We start from the raw sequence: 21,967 nt of genomic DNA, 5'->3' as shown, positions 1-21,967 counted from the left end.
AATCAGAACAGCCATTTGGCATCCAACCAGGCTGACAGAATGAAAAATGTTGAGTAAATAGCCTACGTGTAATTCACCACTCTTGAAGAAGTAAAGGAAGGGTGTTTTCTAAGGCTTCAGAATGACATATTTTATTAAGTAATAACATGGTCATGAAAAAAGCCAAGAGAAAACTTCCCAACTCACTTAGAAAATGGAGTCACTCTATTTTCTTCAAAATGATAAATAGATATATTCTGTCATATAAAAGAATGTCTCAGACCCGGTGCATTCACAGTGGTTATCTCTGCTCTCCATTCCCTTCTCTTTGCCTTTTGTTGTTTTCTAATTTTCTGCAGTGAGCATGCATTGCTTCTAGAAAGAAAAACAGTGAAATAAACCAATCATACAATCAGAGTGACTTAGGCTGTCTTTTTCAGCTTTCTGACTCCAAATAAGATTAATGTAAATTGCTTTTGAGATAACCTTCTAGTGTGCTTTGAATACAGGCAAATTTTCTCTCAAGTCTTTGTCTTCAAGGAATAAATTTTTGAATTTTCAAAAATACAAAAACTTTCCCTCTCAATTATTCATGCCAGTGGAGGGGAACACTGACACTAGTATTCGAAAACAGCATCCAAATAGAAAACATCAGACATATGGGTATAATATATTAGGCTTTGTAAGGCACTGTACAATGTTTTTGGCAGATACGCCTTCTGAATTAAATTTTTTAGTTAATATTAAAATGATTCTATGCTCCTACATGTGGGCTGGCAAATGAAGGGTAAAAGAAACAGGTCTAGAATTTAAAATTCATTGCATATAATCTACAAGATGCATGCTCCACAGGCAAATGAATAAAGACTCTCTATGCTGGAAATATAAACCGCTTCCTAAAAACACAGACCTGAAACAGGGCTATGAAAGTATGGAAAAATGGAACGCTAACTTCAGCTGTGTCTGATGCAATGCAGATGTAAAACAGTAAAACAAAACTCCTGGATTCAAAAGAGTCAACTTTAGTAAGCACTATCAAAACCCAGCTTTTCATAATCAGAGGACACTCTTTTAAAAGCAGCTCCAACTGAAATCATAGTCAGCAAAGTACTTCAGAAGAAATATGAAACATCTCTTAGGGTTAAAGAGAAGCGTCTGTCAAATAAACTTGATGTAATGTATTGCTCCATCTCTTAACACTTATAAAGGGACTTGCAAAGAAAAATGTGTCAATAGGATTTATCTTAAATTAAGCACACTGAACCTTTCCCGACACTGTAAGAATTTAGATAGTTTAAAGAGGATCTGGACGCACTCTTTATAATTTGTAGGTTCTTTTCAGGTCCTCTGAAACACAGTAACTTTCTTACTAGTTGAGATTTGTACACCCTTGCCAAACCTTGTAGGGGAGCAATTTCTGAAATTTACACTTAATACAACATTCTAAGTTTTAGGTATCTTGAAGAGAATATGTCTTACAAACTTTTCACCCCAATTGAATTATTTTCCCTCCCATATCTCTCAGACAATGGGGCCCTCATTCTTCTCCTACCCTAAACGCCAAGGGAAAACCATCACCACCAACCCTTGCCGCCAGCCCCTCTCCAAATCCCGCCATTCTGATTTCAAAGCTCTACAGAATCCATCTGGCTGAGAAGAAGTGCCCACAGAGGCTGGGAGGGAGAGAGGCCAAGTAGGCCTGGCCAGCGTTTGTAGCTGGCGGGGGAGAGGAAGGCTGGGCACATCACACACACACACACACACACACTCCTGATGTTACTGGATGTCAGAATTGTAGACTTTGTGGTGGGATGCCCGTTTTTGTTGAGTCTAGCCCTGGGGGAAAGGGCATAACTGTAACCAGACAAGGATTTAGGGCCTTGGCTTATGGTCCTGAGCTCTCAGGTTGGGCTCCAGGCCCAGGAGGGTGCTTCCGGAAACTTCTCCAAATAAGTTATCTTGGATCGTCCATATCTACCTCCAGCCTATTTCCCAACCATATTAGTCAGTCTTACCTATTAGGCCCAAGTATCCATTCATCCATTTTTTTCCCCACTTTTCATTTAATAAACATTTATTGGGTGCTTTCTATGTGCAAGGTGCAGACACAGTAATGTGTAAGACATCGCCCCTGTCTGAAGGAGCCTGTGGGAGAGAAACAGATAGATGTGACCACAGATCAACACAACTGGGTGCTAGAGGTTATGCTAAAGGGTGTATAGGTTGTATGGGGGCAAAAAGGAGAGAATTAACTTCTCTGCCCCACGTACTCCTCTGCTACTGTTACCTGCTCGGGCCCCGAGCCCCCTGAACTCACTGGTCTTCCCTTCACAAACCCCTGCCACTGTGTCCCTTGGAACATGCAACCAAACTTTCCGGTATTTTTTACTCTGCTACAAGATCTTTGCACATCTCAGCCCTGGTTAAAACCTAGCTTTCTCAGAAATGATGCCACTTTCCTCAAACACTTGTCCAGTGTTATCTGCTCTTTCTCCCACTTTCCCTGACTCACGGGGCAAGAAAATGTCGACGCTACCTCTTGCTGATGACAGTTACTGCTGATTGTTAACATTATCACTCAACTACCTCTTCTCGGAAGTGCATGCATCTGCTCGACTCCACCCTTTCTCTTCTTTTGGAGGGAAGAGGATTCAACCAAAGTCACGGGGATTTTTCAACTCGGCACGCTTTTACATCTCCTAATAACCAGCTCAGCTCTTGTTCGGCTGTACTCATTCACGTGCTTCTCAGCCATGTTTCATCACCGGCCCGCAGTCTAGATGGGAGTTTTTTCTACATTCAACAACACACTTTCAACAAATATTTCTGCCAGAGAGGCCGAAGAGTAAAGTCAAGAAAGACAACAAAAAGTAAAGTAAAATGGGGTACTTGTTCTCATACAAGGCACATAACAAGGCTTATTATTTAAAATGTGGGTATAGTAGGACCTACATCACAGAGTAACTGAGGATTAACTGAAATGACATACGTAAAGAACTAGGAACAGGGCCTGACACACAACAGATGTTAACTATTATTACTGTATCCTCCAAACTATATAACATACACAAAGCTTAAGCAACGATATCAAACCATTCTAGAATCAAATCTAATTCTTCAAATTACTTTAGCGTACTCAACACTGTCTTGCATTAATTGATGCTGTAACAATGCGTGAGGTGCTCACAATGAGGTGACTTTTCTCCTTGCTTGCCTTCACATTGGTCACCAAAGGCCTATTTTTAAGACTCCATGATTTTTTTAAGCTATTTTAAAACCACTTTCTAACCTCTCTTTTGAACTGCTTTCAACCCCTCAGCACTTTCTTCCCCTTTGGATTCTAAGACAGCAGTTTGCTTCTCCTTCTGCCTCTCTGACCATTTCTTTTTTGTCTCCATGGCAGTCTCCCCTCCCTCTGGCTGCCTCTTGCAGTCTACTGTTTCTCAGGTTCATCCCTCCTTTTCGCTGCTTCTCAAAGTCTTTCCAATATGCCATGCCACCTTCATTTATACCTTTACCGTCTCTGCCTTGAACTACTGCAATGCTCTAGGTGGTATTCTGGTGTCTGGTTTCTCCTGATTCCATATATCCCTCATGCTGCCACCGGAATAATTTTTTTTCTTTAATGTCAAGTGTTTATGACAAGGCCTCCATCATCTCCTGTTCCCTCTAAGAAGAAGCCCCAAACCTCAGTACACCATACAAGGGCCCTTCATGTCAGCTCCAACCAATCCCTCCAGTCTCATCTTTCTCCCCCTACTCACCCAGAACTCCAGCCACATGGAAGCAGTCTGCAAACATGCCCTTTTGCAGATCCTCACCTTTCCACGTTTCCTCTTCCTCAAGTGCCGTTCTTTCCCTGTTCCCAACCTGATCCAGCTCCTTTCTCTATTAAGCATTGACCACACTGCATTTTAAATATCTGTTCATGCGTCTATTGCCCCAGGAAAACAAAAGCATCTCAAGTACAGGGAAATGGCTTTTTCTTCTCTTTAGCTCCAGAATCTAGTATCAAGCCAATGCTCAACAAATATTTAATGACTGAACTGTGAGCGATCAACAAACATTAAAAAAAACTTTTTTAAAGAGATGCAGTTTTAGAATGGATACATGTGTCTGTATAACTGAACCACTTTGCTGTACACCTGATACAAACACAACACTGTAAATCAACTATACCTCAACATAAAATAAAAATTAAATTAAAAAAATAAATAGAGATGCAGTTTTAAAATTTCTCCTTAGGTAGAACTGAGTGAAAGGAAAAGGATGCAAATGAAACACTCGATCTCAAATCTCAAGGTAAACATGGATATTCTGAAGAGCGAGAAGGAAACACATAAGAACAGCAGTGCACAATACTCAAAATGTGGATTATCGCAGAAGTTCAAGGTTGTGGAATCCATGACAGTATCCACTGTCCTGCGCTGCATAACGCATATAACCTTATGACCTCCCTCCTTAAAATCCTTCAATGTCTTTTTAAAGATAAAGCCTCACCCTTAATCTGGCACACAAGGGCCTCCGTGATAAATCCACCTCCATCTCCTAAGCCGCATCTCACACTCCTCTCTAACTTACTCACTGAAATTCAGCCACACAGGCCTTCTTTCTCACTTGAGCTTTTGCACAAGCAAATCTACCAGCAATGTCTTTCATATTCTCTCCTCCCTAATTTACTCTTATACCTTGACTGTCAGCCCAAGGATTCCTTAAATTAGCTCCATTACATGGTGACAACGCATGAGTCTGTTTTACCACATCACATTTGGAAGGCAACAGAGTATAGTGTATGACTGTTAACTATGATAGATTATGTGTCCTTGGGCATATCTATTTAAACTCTTTTATGTCTTGCTTTCAGCGCCTGTAAAACTGAGGTAAGTGTAGAACTCACTTCATAAGATTATTCAAAGGGTTAAAGGAGATAGTTCACGTACAGCACTTGGAACTGTGTTACTACATAGTAAACGCCCTCAAAGGTCACTGATTATCATACTTACTTCGTTGTCACCCTGCCCACCACAAGAGTTCCTCTACTGCTGGAGCCCAGGAACCACACGAGCCTGTTCATTTCTGTATTCTTAGTCTCAGCCCAGGGTCCTGAACATAGCTGGCCTTCGATACGTAATTTTAAAAAATAAAAGCAAACCGGCAAAAGCTTTGGCTTCCACGTTTGCCTCACTAGCTGGATGACTGCACGCGAATCACTCATTCCACCTGGGCCTCGTTTGCCCTCATGAAAAACGTAACCTCGACCTCAAAGAGATTTTGTATGAACAGAGCGATGCATCCAGCAAAGTACACTGCCCATCTCCCAACGCCGCACAAGCGGCCGGGGCTGATCACGAACAGAGTGGACACCCGCGTCTCCCCTCCCCCGCCCTCCTCCAGCCCACACCCTTACTGCGCCCTCGGTCCCCGATCCCTCGGGACTTCAGGCGTGGGAGCTCCGGCCCCGCGCGGCTCCCTCCAGGTGCCCCGCACCCTCCTTCCTTCCTCGCCCGGACGGACGCACTTCCGGCGGATATGGGGGGGCAACCCCGGAAACGGAAGTGAGCCGCGGGGTCGGCTGACGGTAACGGGCTGAGAAGCTGTTTGCGGAGCGAGTTGAAGATGGTGAGTGAGACCCTGGGCGACCCGAGTGGCCTGCGGGCTCGGGTCCGTGGGCGCAGGGGCAGGCCGCCGCTCCCCAGCCCGTTCCCCGGTGGCGGCGGCGGGAGGAGGAGGCCGGCCTCGGGCGCCATGATTTGTCGAGTCACGGGGTCCGGGGATTCGTGGCCGCCGCCTGGGCAGGGCTCCGGCGCTGGTCCCGCGAGCGGCGCCTCGGCTTCATCCTTTCCCACCGCCTCCTCTCTCCCATCCCCAAGTCCCCCAGTCGGCCCCGACCCCGGTCCCTTCCCGTAGTTGGCGCCGAGCCGGAAAGGACACCCCCAAAAGAGCAACGGTCTGGGGTGCGGCGCGGCCGACTACCCCTCCCCCGAGGGGAGGACCTTTGGGAGCCGAGTGCCCGACATCCTCACCCACCCCTGACCCTCGGAACTGCCTTGATAACAAACCCACAGCTGTAGGTCGCATTTCCATCACTCAGCTTTACCCCACAAACATTTTTGGGAGCTCGTAGTATGGTACGTGTTGGAGGGGGGAAAATTGGATAGTTGCTACTCCCCGTTTGTCAGTATTGTTAGTGGATCTCCTCCTGCCCCGCCCCTTCTCTCTTTTTAACTTAAAAGTTTGATATTTGGGAGAGATTTTTGAACCGTCATTGCTCGCGACTCTGATAACCACCAGTACTGCTGCTGGGCCATGCAAATCTAGAAAGTTTCTGTTGGTAAATACTGCTGAGCATAGTAAAGAGGTTTTAGAAATACCTCAAGTAACGTGTAACTCAGTTAACTCAAGTGTTAACTCAGGTGTTAACACTGTTAACTCAATTAACTCAAGTGTTAACCTCAATTAACTCGTGTTAATTAACTTCATAGATTTGTTTTCCTCTGCTACTTTATTAGAAATATCATGTACTGATTCTGATGTTTTACAGGAGGGAATTGGAAAAGTGATAACAGTAGATCCCAGAGATCAGAATCCCCCTTTTCTTTGTGTGTAGAAGAAACTTTTCTTCCGTTACTCTGCAATAAAGCAGTCTGGGAGGAGGAGAACCTTTATGTAGGAAAGTAACAGAAGGTATTTTTGGAAAGGTACAATCATACAATGCTGGTCCTGGAAAGAGTTCAGGCAGCTGGAAGGATGAGTAAACAGGGCCAGAGAGGTTCTGTGCCTTCATCAGGTTAGCGGCATGCACACTAGATTTCAGCTGCTTTTCCTAATTAACCATGACTTCTACGTGGGAGAGTTGAAACCTGTTGTACAGCTTCTTGAGTTCCAGGCTTCGTAGGCAAGACATTGACAAACCAGTGAGAGAGGTTTTTGTTTTTCGTTTTGTTTTGTTTTTTTTAACAGCTTTGGTGAGGAAAATTGCTTATCAGGCAAATCTTGCTGTGCAGAATTGGAAAATAGAACAGGCTAGAGGCAGCGCTGTTAACGTTATCCAGGTGTGAGAGCATGGACTGGGGTGGTAGATTGAAGAAACCTGGGACAGGGTGCGGTACCTGACCTAGTAAAATATACAGATAAAGTAAAACAATTTAAAAAGCTGGTTTCTCAGAATAGTTTCTCCTAGAAGAGTATAACACTCCAAACTACCTGCAGCTGTTTTACATTTTCCTGCAGAATAGCAGGGATGATGTATTTCAGCAACTAGTAACTTAAACTCAGCATCTTGTGTTTTACCGATGGTAACATGTATTACATTTTTTTTTTAAACATCTTTATTGAAGTATAATTGCTTCACAATGGTGTGTTAGTTTCTGCTTTATAACAAAGTGAATCAGCTACACATATACACACGTTCCCATATCTCCTCCCTCCCGCATCTCCCTCCCTCCCACCCTCCCCATCCCACCCCCCCAGGCGGTCACAAAGCACCGAGCTGATCTCCCTGTGCTATGCGGCTGCTTCCCACTAGCTATCTATTTTATGTTTGGTAGTGTATATATGTCCATGACACTCTCTCACCCTGTCACATCTCACCCCACCCCCTCCCCATATCCTCAAGTCCATTCTCTAGTAGGTCTGTGTCTTTATTCTCATCTTGCCACTAGGTTCTACATGTCCCTTTTTTTTTTCCCTTAGATTCCATATATATGTGTTAGCATACTGTATTTGTTTTTCTCTTTCTGACTTACTTCACACTGTATGACACACTCTAGGTCCATCCACCTCACTACAAATATCTCAATTTCATTTCTTTCTATGGCTGAGTAATATTCCATTGTATATACGTGCCACATCTTCTTTATCCATTCATCTGTTGATGGACATTTAGGTTGCTTCCATGTCCTGGCTATTGTCAGTAGAGCTGCAATGAACATTCTGGTCATGTATTACATTTTAATTGCATGTTTACTGTATCTTCATTAGATTAAGCCCTGGAAGACAGATATGTATCTTCAGTATCTAGTAGAGAACCTGCCACATAGTAAATATTTAATAAATATTTGGTGATTAAATTATAGTATAAATGAGTAGGGTGACAATGCAGCAGTACCAAATATACCGTGAGTCTTTGTTTTTATTTCTTTTTATTTATACCATCCTGATTAGATACATTTGTTTTTCATAGGTATTACCCTCTTATGGGAACCAAATACTTTCAAAATTCCCTTTTTTTCTTAGCTTCTGTGACTACTCTCTTCTAGTTGTTCTCTCTGTTCTTAATCCCATTTTCCTTGTTCTTCCTTGTCCATAAGGAATGGTATTCCCCAGGATTCTGCCCGCAACATTTTTCATTCTGTGCCAATCATTCTAACCTAAGGGAGGGATCTTTCCAATGAAAGTAAATCTGATCATGCCATAACCCTTCAGAGGCTCTCTATTTCAGAATAAAACAGAAGTTTCTTTGCATATTTAAGCCTTTTCATTTTTTCTTTTTGCCAGCCTTTACTGCTCTACTCGGACGTGTAGTTAGCTGGTCATCTCAAACTACTTGTAGCTTGTTCATTTATATTTTTATACTTTTACCCATGTTCTTTTTTTACTTGAATGCGTTTCAGTCTGACAACACTCAGATCAACTCAGGAATCCTTCCTACCCCAAATTCGATTTTATTCACTGAACCATGTATATTCCTCTACCATAATGCTAAGGTTCATGGTACTTGTCTAGACTGGGCCCTTTGAGGGCAAAGACCTTATCTTTTCTTTCCAGTGCTTAAACAGTGTTTTTTACATAGATGTTCAGTGTTTTTTTGAACTGTTTATATTTAATAGTGTTTTTCCTTTGTGTTGTAGAATGCCAGAGGACTTGGATCTCAGCTAAAGGACAGTATTCCAGTTACTGAACTTTCAGCAAGTGCACCTTTTGAAAGTCATGATCTTCTTCGAAAAGGGTATATGGGGGAATTGTGACTTTGACTTTGTTATGATAAAATGTGAATTACTTCTCACAGTATTCTTTAAATATTTTGATAGGCCATAAATGTATGTTTAATTTAGGAGGTAGCAAGTAATACACTTTAGACTAGGGGAGGAGGGGGAGGGTAGGATTGGATGTGTTCTATAGTGGAAGAAGCATCTTATCAGAGTAGTAGGTTCCCAGGAAAGGGCATCTTCCTAGGAGATGTTACCCAGTAGCATGATTTGGTAGGATTCTTCTTTGTGCTGCTGATAACTTGGAGAGCCATTTGTCTCTTCATCTTATTAACTACTGGAGTAATTGACTTTTCTTTGGGAGACACTAGAATATAGCAGTAAAGAGCGTGGACTCTGGGTTTTGGTCCTGGCTCCGCCATTTACTAGATGTGTGCCTGTGGGCAGGTTAGTTAATTGTTCTACGTCTCAGTGTCCACACCTGTGAAATAAGGCTAGTAATAGCATATATGTTATTTTGAATGAGCTAGCACATGGAAAATACTTAGACCAGTACATGGCATTAGTAAGCACTGGGTAAGTCTTAGCTGCTCTTATTTTTCTTTTCTAGTTTCAGTACAGTTATACCCCTTCCCTCGATTTTCTTTATTTTTCTATATGTTCGGGTCTGAATTTCTAGTACTGGTCCTTTTCCTTGGCAGATTGTTTTTTTGCTTAATCAGATAAGGATAATGCTTTCTTCCCCCCTGTGTATGTACTGTGTTTTGAATTTTTGAATTTTATATCTAATTTTAAGGTGTTTAGTCTTACTGTCTTAGAATATCATTTTAATATTGGTCTCTGGGAGCAGACATAATACCTCATTATTGTCTTTTCATTCCGTAGTAAAAGATGCACTATATTGCCTTTGGAATTGGCAATAGTATAGTATAATCAGATTTATAAGCTAGCCAGTAACCAATGCAGGTGATTTGTTTTTTTTGTTGTTGTTGTTTTCACATGAAATGCTTCTTTTTCTTCCCAGTTAGACTGTAAGATTGCCATGAGCAGAGCCATTATCAAATTCCACTTTGCGGATAATGTTTTGTACAAAGATAGTATTCAGTAAACGATTGTTGCAGGATTTCTAAGGTTTCCTTCAGCTCTCAGATCCTGGTTTGGACAATAAGATAGTCATCTTTATATGTCTAGGGTGATAAAGACCAGCGGCCTGGTTTTAGCTGTATATCACCTAATATGGTACTTTATACATAGTAGGTGTTTGGTAAATGTCAAACAGATTGTTCAACATGTGTTTACCAAAAATATATTAACTATTGAATATGCATTAGATCTGAACAAAAGAGGCTTAGATATTTTATATAATACAAGAATCATGTCATCAGAGTAATAGTATTAAACATACTTTATTAAATTTCTTCTAGATACAGGGCATCATTTAGCACCATTTTTGGGGGAGTTCTCCCCAGTGAATTGAAGTCTTGACCACCAGTGTCTATAATAGATGCATTTAAAACAATATTCAGTAAATTTGACTTCTTGTCTTCCTTTTGGTGTATAGTTCTATGAATTTTAAAACATGTGTTAATTCCCAGAACCACCACCACCACACTCAGGGTACAGAACGGGTTCCTCATCCCCGCAAAGCTCCCTTGTGCCATTTATTTGTACTACAGCAGTGATAGATGTGATTTTGAGCTCTAGGTATTCAGTAATATATAATCTCCATCTTAAATGTTTATTTTCAGTTTTTCTTATGTGAAAAATGAACTTCTGCCCAGTCATCCTCTTGAATTATCAGAAAAAAATGTAAGTATGTTACCTGTGTTTTTATTTTTATCCTCTAGTAGAAAAATATTTTTAATAATACTTGATTAAGACACTTCTGGTGTTGAGCATTTAACCATGAAGAACTTGAGGCCTTGTTTTCAATATCCTAATCTTTGAGTTATCATTGTATTGCTTCACTAAAGCTCCCTTTCTACACATTCTTCTTTGTCTTTTTTATAGACATTTCTAGAGGTTAGTCCACCTTTCCATTCCTTTCATATGTTCTCCTTTGATGATCCCATTTTCTTTTATATTTTTCCCCTGCCATTTTTGCTGTTGATCTTCCCAAGCCCGTATCTCTAGCCTTGACCTCTTTTTCAGGCCCTGCATCTCCAGGTTACTGCTGGGCACAGTAGGTGCACAGGTGAATATGACACAGTCCCCATCCTTAAGGGGCTGCAAATTTCATGGGAGGATAAGCAGTGGCTGGGGGCTTCATAACGTGTTGTAGGGGCCCAGGGACGGAGCCGCCACCTGTGGAAAGCTGTCTAGAGGAGGGCATTTGAACAGTTTTAGAACAGTATTAACCAGATAAATGGGTGGGGAAAGGTTATTCCCCAGAGGGTATAGCTTGTACAGATGTCCTAAAGACCACCTAAAGGGTTTCTAAATAACGCATTCAGAGCAAGGAGAAGGAGGTGTCTTACTACTTGGGGATGATGGTGCAGTGTTACCCAGTTAACAGGAAGCCGACCTATTCCGTTTTTCTTGTTTTCTTTTGTTTTGTTTCCCCCCTCTTCAGCAAGGGGAAAGATTTTTCGTTAAGAAAGAGTAGAACAAATAATTTGATGATGAAATTGAAGTTCAAATTAGATGAGAAAATTAAGGGGCCCCTGGCTGCTTTTGCTGCATTCTGGTTTCATGCTCAGAAGATGACTTGAGAAGGTTGTTTTTCAGAGACTTCAGATTAGCCATAGAAAACATATAAATCAGGTTTATGGGAGAAAAAGCTGATAAGGATAACTCGTTTTGATGAATAAGTGAACTACATCGTAGATGACCCAATAGACCAGAAGACTAGGCCAGAACTTCAAGAAAAACAAAGAGGTGAATGTGAAGTTCTGCATTTGGGTTCAAAAGATAAATTACACATATTTAGATGGGGTAAACCTGACTTGTTTTTTAGAAGTAGTATCAGTGCTTAGTAAGAGTGTGATTCCAGAATAAAATTTTTTATTAGTACCCAACACAAATTGGACAGACTTCAGAGTTTGGGTTTCTTTTTTCCCCCAGACCCAATTACTCAAAAAGGTGGAGTTTAAGCATTGTAGTTTAATTAACAGGACCATATAATGGGTCTGATTATTTCTTTGATGAAATCCTTTGAAGTAGATACTTTCATACTTAGAAATTTCTTATTAATTATTGTCCTGTATCAAACTGTTTCTGGATCTGAGGTTATTTATACGTTTTCTTTGCTCTACCAGTTTTGCAGTAATTCTAATCAAAAGCTAGAGGTGATCAGGGTTTTGTTTGCATAATCATAATCAAAATATGATTATGCTTTGTAAATACACTTTTGCAATATGAAAAACATTCCCTTACTGTATTAGTTCTGTAAATCTAAATTTTAGGTGGTAATTTTACACCAGTGAAGGACACCTGCATGCCAGGTAAAATATAGACATACATATTCTAAAATTTGTCGAAGAAATTAGTAAAAATACTTCGTTTTTATTTCAGTTAATGGATATTGAAATCCTTCCTCTAAGTATTGTGTCACATGCGTATCAGTGCTAACTGTTTTGAAAGCAGAATGTTGAGTGTAACATTTAAAATTACATTGTTGTCTTTGTAGTTCCAGCTCAACCAAGATAAAATGAACTTTTCCACACTGAGAAACATCCAGGGTCTATTTGCTCCGTTAAAACTACAAATGGAATTCAAGGCAGTGCAGCAGGTGGGTTTATGAATGTCAGTTTGTATGCATCCCACCTGTGTGTTGATATCAGCTGTACAAACAGCTGTACAAACCTTACCTTCTCTTCTCCCCTACAACCTATCCTACTTTCCCCCTTTTAGGATATGACCTTGATTTCTGCTTCATAGAGAAAAGAAGCTTGGAAATGGAAAACTCCTTTAAATTATAGGCTCAGTGTCTGACAACTTACCTGTGTTCACTCTCATGTTTTTCTCCTTTGGGGGGTTACATTGAACCTGAGATGCCTCTAGGAATATCCAGGTGGAGGTATCTAGTAGGCAGGTTGTATATTGCTGAATATACCTGTTGCTTAGGAAGAAGATCTTCAGAAATGTCCTTCCAGGTGTGTAAGAACTGTCCCCCCATCTGTGCTCTGGATTCTGTCACATCACACTACATTGATTCCAGTGATTGCTGGACAACTAACAAAGAACAGAAAAACTGAAAATTTGGTTTGGCTACATTAAAGTTTGTTGGGTACAAACTATGTGCCAGTGACTATATATGTATACTTTACACTGCACCATGCTACAGGTTTGAGAGGAAGGTGCTACTATCCTAGTTCACAGATACGGAAACAGGGTGAGACAAGTCAGGTAACTTAGGCAAAGCCTAAGTAAGTAATAAAAGCAGAATTTGAATCCAGATCTCTCTGACTCTACAGCCCATGCATTCTCCATTGTACTTAGATACTAGTCTGCAGTATATGTATTTAATAATTGAAAAAAGTACATAACACTAGTTCACAATGGCATTGTGGTTTTTAAAGTCCCACAGGTGACTTCGATCTTCATTTCTAGTTACCACTACTGTTTTTTGGTTTTTTTAAATTAATTAATTAGTTTATTTTTGGCTGCGTTAGGTCTTCGTTGCTGCATGGGCTTTCTCTAGTTGTGGCGAGTGGGGGCTACTCTTCGTTGCGGTGCGTGGGCTTCTCATTGCGGTGGCTTCTCTTGTTGCGGAGCACGGGCTCTAGGCATGCTGGCTTCAGCAGTTGTGGCACGCAGGCTCAGTAGTTGTGGCTTGTGGGCTCTAGAGCGTGGGCTCAGTAGTTGTGGTGCACGGGCTTAGTTGCTCTGCGGCATGTGGGATCTTCCCAGACCAGGGATCAAACCCGTGCCCCTTGAATTGGCAGGCGGATTCTTAACCACTGTGCCACCAGGGAAGTCCCTATCAGTACTATTTTAAAGGGTCATAACTTAAACATTTGTGTGAGCAATACAGAACAACATAAAAAATGAATAATTGGTTTACTAAATAGAATAATGCTCTCACTGAGTTGGAATTTCTTCAGGAATTTGATCATCCCACGTTTATTAGGATCAAAGAATGGTGTTAGGCTCTAGGATTTTGCATTTCATCACATGGTATGTGCTTTGGTTTTCCTGGACAGAAGCAAAGCCCTCAAATATGAGCAAACCTGATGGGATTATTAAGTGTTAGTAAAAAGCGTTCAGTTTCAGTGTATATATTTTGCGTAAAGTGTTGAGGAATTTTTAAAATTTTGGTTTCAGTCTTAAATGTGAACTTGCGTGTTAAATTGATTAACCCACATTGGTTAAATTGATATGTTACTTAGTTTTGTGAATTTTACAAATAAAGAATGAAGAATGTGAAATTTGGTCATGTATATTTTTTCCCCTTGGTTTTTTCTAATTTTGCCTTTTTATACTTTTCCTGAAGGTTCAGCGTCTTCCATTTCTTCCAAGCTCAAACCTTTCATTGGATATTTTGAGGGGTAATGATGAGACTATTGGATTTGAAGATATTCTTAATGGTAAGTGTCATTCCATACCTTTTTATAGAGCCCCAGTAATGTACAAGACAACAGCAGCAGATGAAACATACAGCGTCTTCGTCCTCGTGGAGTTTATAGCTGATTGAATTCATTTGTGTTTATTCAATGAAATAAGATAAAATTTAATGGTAATAACTGTTCTTTAACTGGTTTTAAAAGTGAAAATTATTTATGGAGTTCTGAGATTATAGTCATTTCAGTCTACTAATGACAGTCATTCCTTTCATATCCTGAGGATAAAGTCTGATGTGTGAGTCCAATACAATATTCATAGGGTAGCTTAACCAAGGATTGTTGTTGCACTCTTCAGAACGTTTGTGGGATGTGACTAGTTTTAAAAACAACTGGAAAAAATAAGATCAGAGTTTTCTTTAAAAAATACCCACCCTGTCCTGCTAAGTAATTGTTGTGTTTCTATAGATGGTGAATAGTAAAGAAGAGTCTGTCGTTTTTAACAGAATTCTCTGGATGATTATATTATGTATGACATAAATGACTTTTAAGTAAGAGCAATACATGCAGCATCCGTTATTTTTTTCTGGTTCTGAGGAAGGCAAACAAATACAATTCTGTCCAGTATTACCTCTGTTCATTATGCCTCAGCAGTTTAGGAGAAACGGAAAAACCCAACAGGATTAAATTGTATTACTTTTGCTTGGCTGCTAATGTCCGGTAACGAGATGCTGTGGACGCAGCGGAAGTCTCATGAGCCTCCTCTTTGAGAATCTTCCTTGAGGGGACTTTCTGAATGCAGGAAAACCTGGAGTTCCTAAGCTTTTACATTGAACTTAGACCTCATTTAAAATTAGTAAGGTGATAGCCCAGGTTTATAATTATCTTTTAGTTATAAAAATGCACTCATTTAAAAATCAGCCACTGTAAAGTCATGTGATAAAAAAGGGAGAGGGACTTACTGAGCATTTATTCAGTCAGTAAAATAATTGTTATATGTCAGGCACTGGGCTAGGCTTTGAATATACAATGGTGAAAAAAAACAAAACATCTGTGCTTTCTAATGGGGGAGGTAAACATTAACAGATAAAAAACATGTAGTTACAAACAGTGATTAAATTCTAGGAATAAAAAGGGTAGATGTATAGTTTGTTGTTGGGTAGGAGGGTCAGGCGCCTCTGGGAATATGACATATAAATTGATTCCTGAAAGATACATGAATTAGTTGAGCTAAAAGTAGAGGGAAGAGTATTTCAGACAGAAGAAGCTGTATGTCCAGGGTCTCTTACCTGAGAACAGCCGAAGAGCTCTGAAGGGTTTATTCCACTTAAAAGCTCACAAGTTAGCCCTCTGTGGTTTCATGGATGCTGGCAGAGACCGACTCCTCGAGACAAAGAGCAGTTTGTTTTTCACAGCAGTGGCAGAAGCCAGAGCATCAGCTTTTCTGTTGGGTCCCTGAGCCCCAGTTCCCACAGGGCAGCAAGAAGAGGATTAGATGAAACCTGCATATAGAGTGTATTTTGTTACAGTAAGGGGAACCCCAAGTTCAGGGCACCTGAATCTTATAATGGGCAGTCAGCCTGCCTGTTCTGTGCCCCAAGGGCAACACGATCTCTCTTTAGAAACAGCCTTGGAAAGAGAGTCCAGAACAAAGGCAGACAGTGCCTCTGCTTCCAAGACTTGCGGAATCAAGAAAGGCTTCTAGAGAACTGTCTCTCAACACACATAAGAACATGTTAAGAAGGCCTATGCAGCTGGAGTGTTTTGAGGGAAGTGGAAAGTAGAATAAGGTGAGGTTGAAAAGCCAGGCAGGTACAGAGGAGCCAGAGCCTTGCAGACCATAAAAAGTTTATTCAGAATGCAACAGAAAGCCATTGAGTGATTTTTTTTTTCTTTTGACATCTGAAGACTGTAACTTTATTTTATTTTTTTCTTCAGCTCTTTTTTTTTTTTCAGTTTATAATCTTTATTTTTGAATTTTATTTTTTTAAACAGCAGGTTCTTATTAGTTATCTATTTTATGCATATTAGTGTATATGTGTCAATCCCAGTCTCCCAGTTCATCCCACCACCACCACCCCCGCCCCGCTTCCGACATTCCCCCCTTGGTGTCCATACCCATTGAGTGATTTTAAGCTGTGACGTGTGATAGAATTTCAGATTTAAAAAGATGACTAGCTATCTTGTGGACATCTTTATATATTCATTCCTTGCATCTCTGTAAGGCAGCTAAGAACTGGAAAGATCCTCTGTTCAGGTCGGTGGTTTTTGTCAGGATGAGATCACTGCGCTGCACTTTGGGTAGTGTCCCCCTTGTGGGAACTGTGACTGTGTGATTTGTGGACAGTTTATGGCTTCACCTTCGGGCCTTGCCGTAGCTGTTCCTTCTGCTTAGAACACTTCTGCCCTCACTCTTCAGCTGCCCTCACTCTTCAGATCCCAGTTTAAATGTCACGCCTTCAGAGACTGCCCAGTCTAGAGCAGTCCCGACACCCTGCCACCTCATTTGCATTCTTTGCTTATCACTGTTTCAGTATCTTTCTTGTTTCTTATTTGTTTTCCTCAACTTAAATACAGGCCTCATGAGAGCTGGGGACTTTGTCTTGTTAACTCTTGTGTCTCCAGTGCCTCATAAGGTGCTTAATCCATGATGAGTGTTGAAAGCTGTTGCTCACCACATTCTCCTCATCACATTTGACCCAGAAGGAATTTTAAAGTCTGTAATGAGGGAGTAGTGTGTTAATCTAAGCGTGATATGAAGACTAGTCAACTGTGATGAAAATCTGCATAATTCTCCAATTTACATTTTTTAAAGTGTTGGAGGTGATCAGGGTTTTGTTTGCTTGCTCATCAGGGAAGTGCTTGGCCAAGAAAAATCTGCACATTATATTTTAAGGAAGGGAAGAGAATGTGAGGAAGGCAGTAAGAAAGTCACAGCTGGACTTTTTCTTAATGCTGAAAGCGGCCTTCCGTTTTCTCTAGTTCTGTCACTTTAAGATGAGGGAACTGAGACTGACCAAGAGGCCCGGTCCTCCCTGGGAGTCTCACGGGCCAGGGCCTTGCTTACATGGTGTGCTGTCTTCTGGTGCAAGTGATTTATTTAATAAGCACGTATTTTACTAAAGTCAAAAGCTTTAAAAAGGAGAGTTTAAAAGGAAAGTTGTTATTATATAAATAAGGATATTCTTTGTTTTAAAATGGAAAACATTACAGCTGAGACTCAAGTCCTCCTTGTTTACCCCAAACCCATTTCTCTCCCTCCTTCCCTATTTGCCTGCTGCTTGCTGCTTTTAGTTAGTGTATGTCCTTCCAGACTTTTTTCTGTGTGTTTTCGTACAAATATATATAATCAGAAAATATCTGGCGTTGCTTTGTGTATATTTTTTTTTATCACAATTGGTATCATACTGTGTCTATCTTACGGTAGTAGGTGTGCTGCATCAATACATGTATTGAGTCTTCTCTCTTATTAACACAAAACAGTGCTGCAGCAAACATCTTTGTTCTTTGTACTCATGTGCGGACATACTTTTTCTTAATTTGGGTTTTGGATGCCTGTTGTATACATAGCCATTTACTCTATTAATAATTGTAACAGTATCAGTTGTTGCTAAGGTTACTTTGTTGTGTGACAAATGTCAAGAGTAGAGATGGCTGAACTAATGTGATGCAGTAATCTCCAGTCTCTTAGGAGATCCAATGAGGAAACATCCAAATTGATCTGTTACTCTTGGTAATCATTATTTTAATGATTGTTTATTTTTACAAACTGATTTTACAGTTTATTTCGTTGGGTATTTATTCTGTTTCTTGTCCTGTGTGGAGGAGAAGAGGCTTTGTTTGTAGGAAGCTTAATGTTGTTATTCATTTTAAAAACTCTTAGGTGCATTATTGCAGTTAAAGTAAGACTTTTGTCTGACTCATCAATACAGACAAGAGAGTGAAGATTTTTAAGGTTTTCTTGCTCTAGAATTCTGGTTTGTGTATATATGTATTTGCAACAGAGCACAGAGTGATAGAAATAAAATGGGTTTTGCAAATTAGATTACGGATTATTTAATCTCTTAGAGATCGTTCCTAGAGTCAACTGGAAAACTTAAGAACTTTGAAAAAAGAATTTATTCAATCTATATTTTCTTTTACAATCACCTGAATTGAGGTATACTTGACATACAGTAGAATGCACCCATTTTAAGTGTCCAGTTCTTTAATATGTTTGTTTTTGTTTGTTTTCAGACCCGTCACAAAGTGAACTAATGGGAGAACCACATTTGATGGTTGAATATAAGCTCGGTTTACTGTAATGCACTGTGCTGTTCATGGAAATAGAGGGGCTGCATCTTGTTTATAGTCGTTTTTTACTATACTTTGACGTGCACAACATTAAAAGTACTGACACATGAGAATTTTTGCCTAAGTAGTATCTGTGATCATTTGAAATTATTTGGGTCTTTGGTTTATGTGATAATTGAAGGCACTAAAGGGAGATGGTTTTAAAACTTCTAATTTATATTAAAACAATAGCCTTCTATGTCTTTAAAAAAATGTTGCTAATTAATGTCATAAAACTATGCACAGGTTCCAATTCAGCCTATTTTCTAGTTATTTCATAAATTTAATTTTGAATAACCATTATTGGTATTTGAGTGTGCAAACTTCATAGTAGCATCTTTCAGAATAAACATCTGTTCAGTGGCAGCATTTCAAAGTAAGTACAAAATAAGAGTATTATATTTTACCTTGTTTCAGTATAGTCCATTAATACCCATAAGAATAACACTTGCTTTATTGTTGCTACTTTAGAATTATAACTGCATTCTTTGATTCTTTCAGGTTGAAAAGTGTAAGTTCAGAGGTTTTGATTTTGGTCTTGTCTTTAAAGTGAAAAGTTAAATAAAACAATCAGCAGATGTCAATTAAACTGTAGTACTGCATAGATTAATATATCATAAGATGCTTAAATTAAAAAAAGAAAAAAGAACATTCATGTACACACACAACTATTCATGAACAAATTCCATAATAGTTTATTTAAAAATAAATCTTCCCTATGGTGGTTCTTTCTTTTTTATTTTTTTATTTTTTGGCTGTGTTGGGTCTTCGTTTCTGTGCAAGGGCTATTTCTCTAGTTGTGGCAAGTGGGGGCAACTCTTCATCGTGGTACGCGGTCCTCTCACTATGGCGGCCTCTCTTGTTGCGGAGCACAGGCTCCAGACGCGCAGGCTCAGTAGTTGTGGCTCACGGGCCTAGTTGCTCCACAGCACGTGGGATCTTCCCAGACCAGGGCTCGAACCCGTGTCCCCTGCATTGGCAGGCAGATTCTCAACCACTGCGCCACCAGGGAAGCCCCAGTGGTTCTTTCTTAATAAGGTATTTTTTTATGGACCTAGTATACAAAAATTAAACATTATCAATTTCTCAGGAGTATTTTTATTGTCTAAGTCACTGATTTATGACTGAAGGCAATGTTTCCCCTCCCCACTGGGAGTGGGGGGGTCATTTAACAATGTCTAGAGAAATTTCTGGTTGTCACAACTTTGGGGAGGGTTTCCAACTGGCATCTAGTGCAAGGACGCCAGGGATGCTGCTAAACATCCTACGGTAAAAAGTGCTCCTGACCGTTGAGGTTGAGTTTAAAACTGTCTTTGCCAACACAGTATTTGCCAACCCACTTTACACTTAAATTATGAGAAAATATAGAAATAACGAAGGTTCACTAATTGATTGTTTCTAAGTGTGTTCTCTTTCAACAAATTAACAAAGTTGGAGATTTCTGTACCTTAGTTTTAGGAATAGTAGATACTCTTCCTGACCAGTAGAAGGTACTATGAAATTAATGAACATAGTTTAAGTGGAAAAGCTGATACTTTAAACACAGAAATTGGTAATCATGATTAGTGCTTATTCTCTGAAGGTCTTCATGCTTCCCCCCTCTCCTTTTCTTCTTTTACCTTCTTTGTGTTTACACCCATGATCCTTATCCCTGGGTGCGTGTAAAATCACCTGGAAATCTTGTAAAAAAATTTTGGTGTCAGGGTCTGAATCTCAGAAATTCCAGAATGACGAGTCTGGGGTGGATCCCAGGAAGTCTACTTTTGAAAAGCTCTCCAGGGATGAGAACCTTTGATTTATATGCTTGCTTTCACCTTTATAGTAATAACATTCATTAGCATCAGTTAATTCTTCCCGTGTACCTCGGTGCTGGAAAGTTTGCTAGTAGTCTCTGCAAACTACAGTGTGTGCCTGGAGTTGGGATGATTTGGGTTCCTTCATAAGAGTAAATTGCAGGTTCCTCTGAGATACTTTGCCTAGGTGCCAGACTCTTCAGTTAGGCATTTTTTCTTTCAGATGCTGTGGGGTTTTTTTAAGGAATTAGTTTAGTATTTTGGGGGTTTAAGAGCTACTTCACAGGTTGGTGCCTGATTAAAATTAATTTTATTAGCACTAAAATGATAAAATTCACAGTGAAAGATACAAACATACATAATGGACTATAATGTAGCTCTGTGTTACTTTTTTAATATATATGTGAATAAAGGAAGTTGGGTTTTATTGTCTCGAAGCGGTGGGCGGGTCGGCGGATAACTGAGCACTGTTGGCACACCATGGGATGGCTCTCTCACTAGACACGTCTCTTCAGTCCTACCCTCTGTACAAAATACAAGTGACAGGCTTACCATTTTTTATTAAGTTTTCTTTCTGCAGTGGGTTTTATCCCTCTTTCAGGAGTACACATAAATATAACCCAGTGCTTTCCTGCATTTTGTTACTCCTTTGAATGCAGACATTTCAAGAATGTAGAAAATTGTCTGAACAAGTAGATTACTTTTGAAAAGCTGAAAGACTGTATAGTGTATAATCTTCCACTGGCGTCTGCAATTGCTGAATCTAAGTTTAACCAAATTTTGACTTGATATTTCAATAAAGCTAAACCAAAAATGTGATACTTCATTGAACTTACTTAGCTCATGATTTCAAAGTTGAAATTCAGGTTCCTTCAAGTACAGCAAATCCTTAATTAAGAACCCATACCTTGGTGGGGGCAGTGGCCAAGATGGCAGAGGAGAAAGTCCCTGAACTCACCTCCTCCCATGGGCATGCCCAAATGACAACTGTTTACAGAGCAGCTGTCTATGGAAACAACCTGAAGACTAACAGAAAAGATTTTCCACAATTAAAAACATAAAGAAGGAAGCACGAGTCAGGTAGGAAGGACAGAGATACAGTATATCAGGACCCACACCCACAGGTTGGTGAGGAAGTGGGAGGAATATCACAATTATGGAGATCCTCCCCAAGGAGCAAGGGGTTTGAGCCCATTGGACTTCCCAGCCTGGGGGTCCTCCACCAGGAAAATGAGCCCCCGGAACATCTGGCTTCAAAAACCAATGGGGCTTATGTTCAGAAGAGCCAGAGGGCTACAGGAGACAGACTTCACTCTGAAAGGGTAAATGCAATCTGACTCCCAGTGTAGACGTTAATTTGAAAGGACAAAGGGTCAGACCTGCTTGCTGGTCTTGGATCCAGGGAGGCAGGAGGCAACTGGGACACCCCCTGTGG

The 21,967-nt window shown here is 40.2% G+C and overlaps 1 protein-coding gene across 3 annotated transcripts in view; it reads left to right on the top strand.

The window, feature by feature from the left end:
• The first annotated feature begins 5,453 nt into the window (after positions 1 to 5,453).
• POMP (proteasome maturation protein) overlaps positions 5,454 to 21,967 on the top strand; it is a 57,213-nt gene continuing 40,699 nt past the window's right edge. For 2 of the 3 annotated variants that reach the window (XM_057532750.1, XM_057532748.1), the window contains exons 1-5: positions 5,454 to 5,598; positions 8,829 to 8,926; positions 10,655 to 10,715; positions 12,535 to 12,636; positions 14,341 to 14,434. In XM_057532750.1, coding sequence (XP_057388733.1) covers positions 5,596 to 5,598; positions 8,829 to 8,926; positions 10,655 to 10,715; positions 12,535 to 12,636; positions 14,341 to 14,434 — 358 coding nt within the window. In that variant the 5' untranslated portion in view covers positions 5,454 to 5,595. Of the gene's footprint in view, positions 5,599 to 8,828; positions 8,927 to 10,654; positions 10,716 to 12,534; positions 12,637 to 14,340; positions 14,435 to 18,643; positions 18,814 to 21,967 lie in introns of those variants that run through there. The other variant, XM_007198495.3, reaches the window with a different exon arrangement.

The sequence above is a fragment of the Balaenoptera acutorostrata genome, chromosome 18 (assembly GCF_949987535.1).
Source record: "Balaenoptera acutorostrata chromosome 18, mBalAcu1.1, whole genome shotgun sequence".
Lineage (NCBI taxonomy): Eukaryota > Metazoa > Chordata > Mammalia > Artiodactyla > Balaenopteridae > Balaenoptera > Balaenoptera acutorostrata.
The sequence above is the reverse complement of the archived record's forward strand: the minus strand, read 5'-3'. Positions and strand labels throughout refer to the sequence as shown.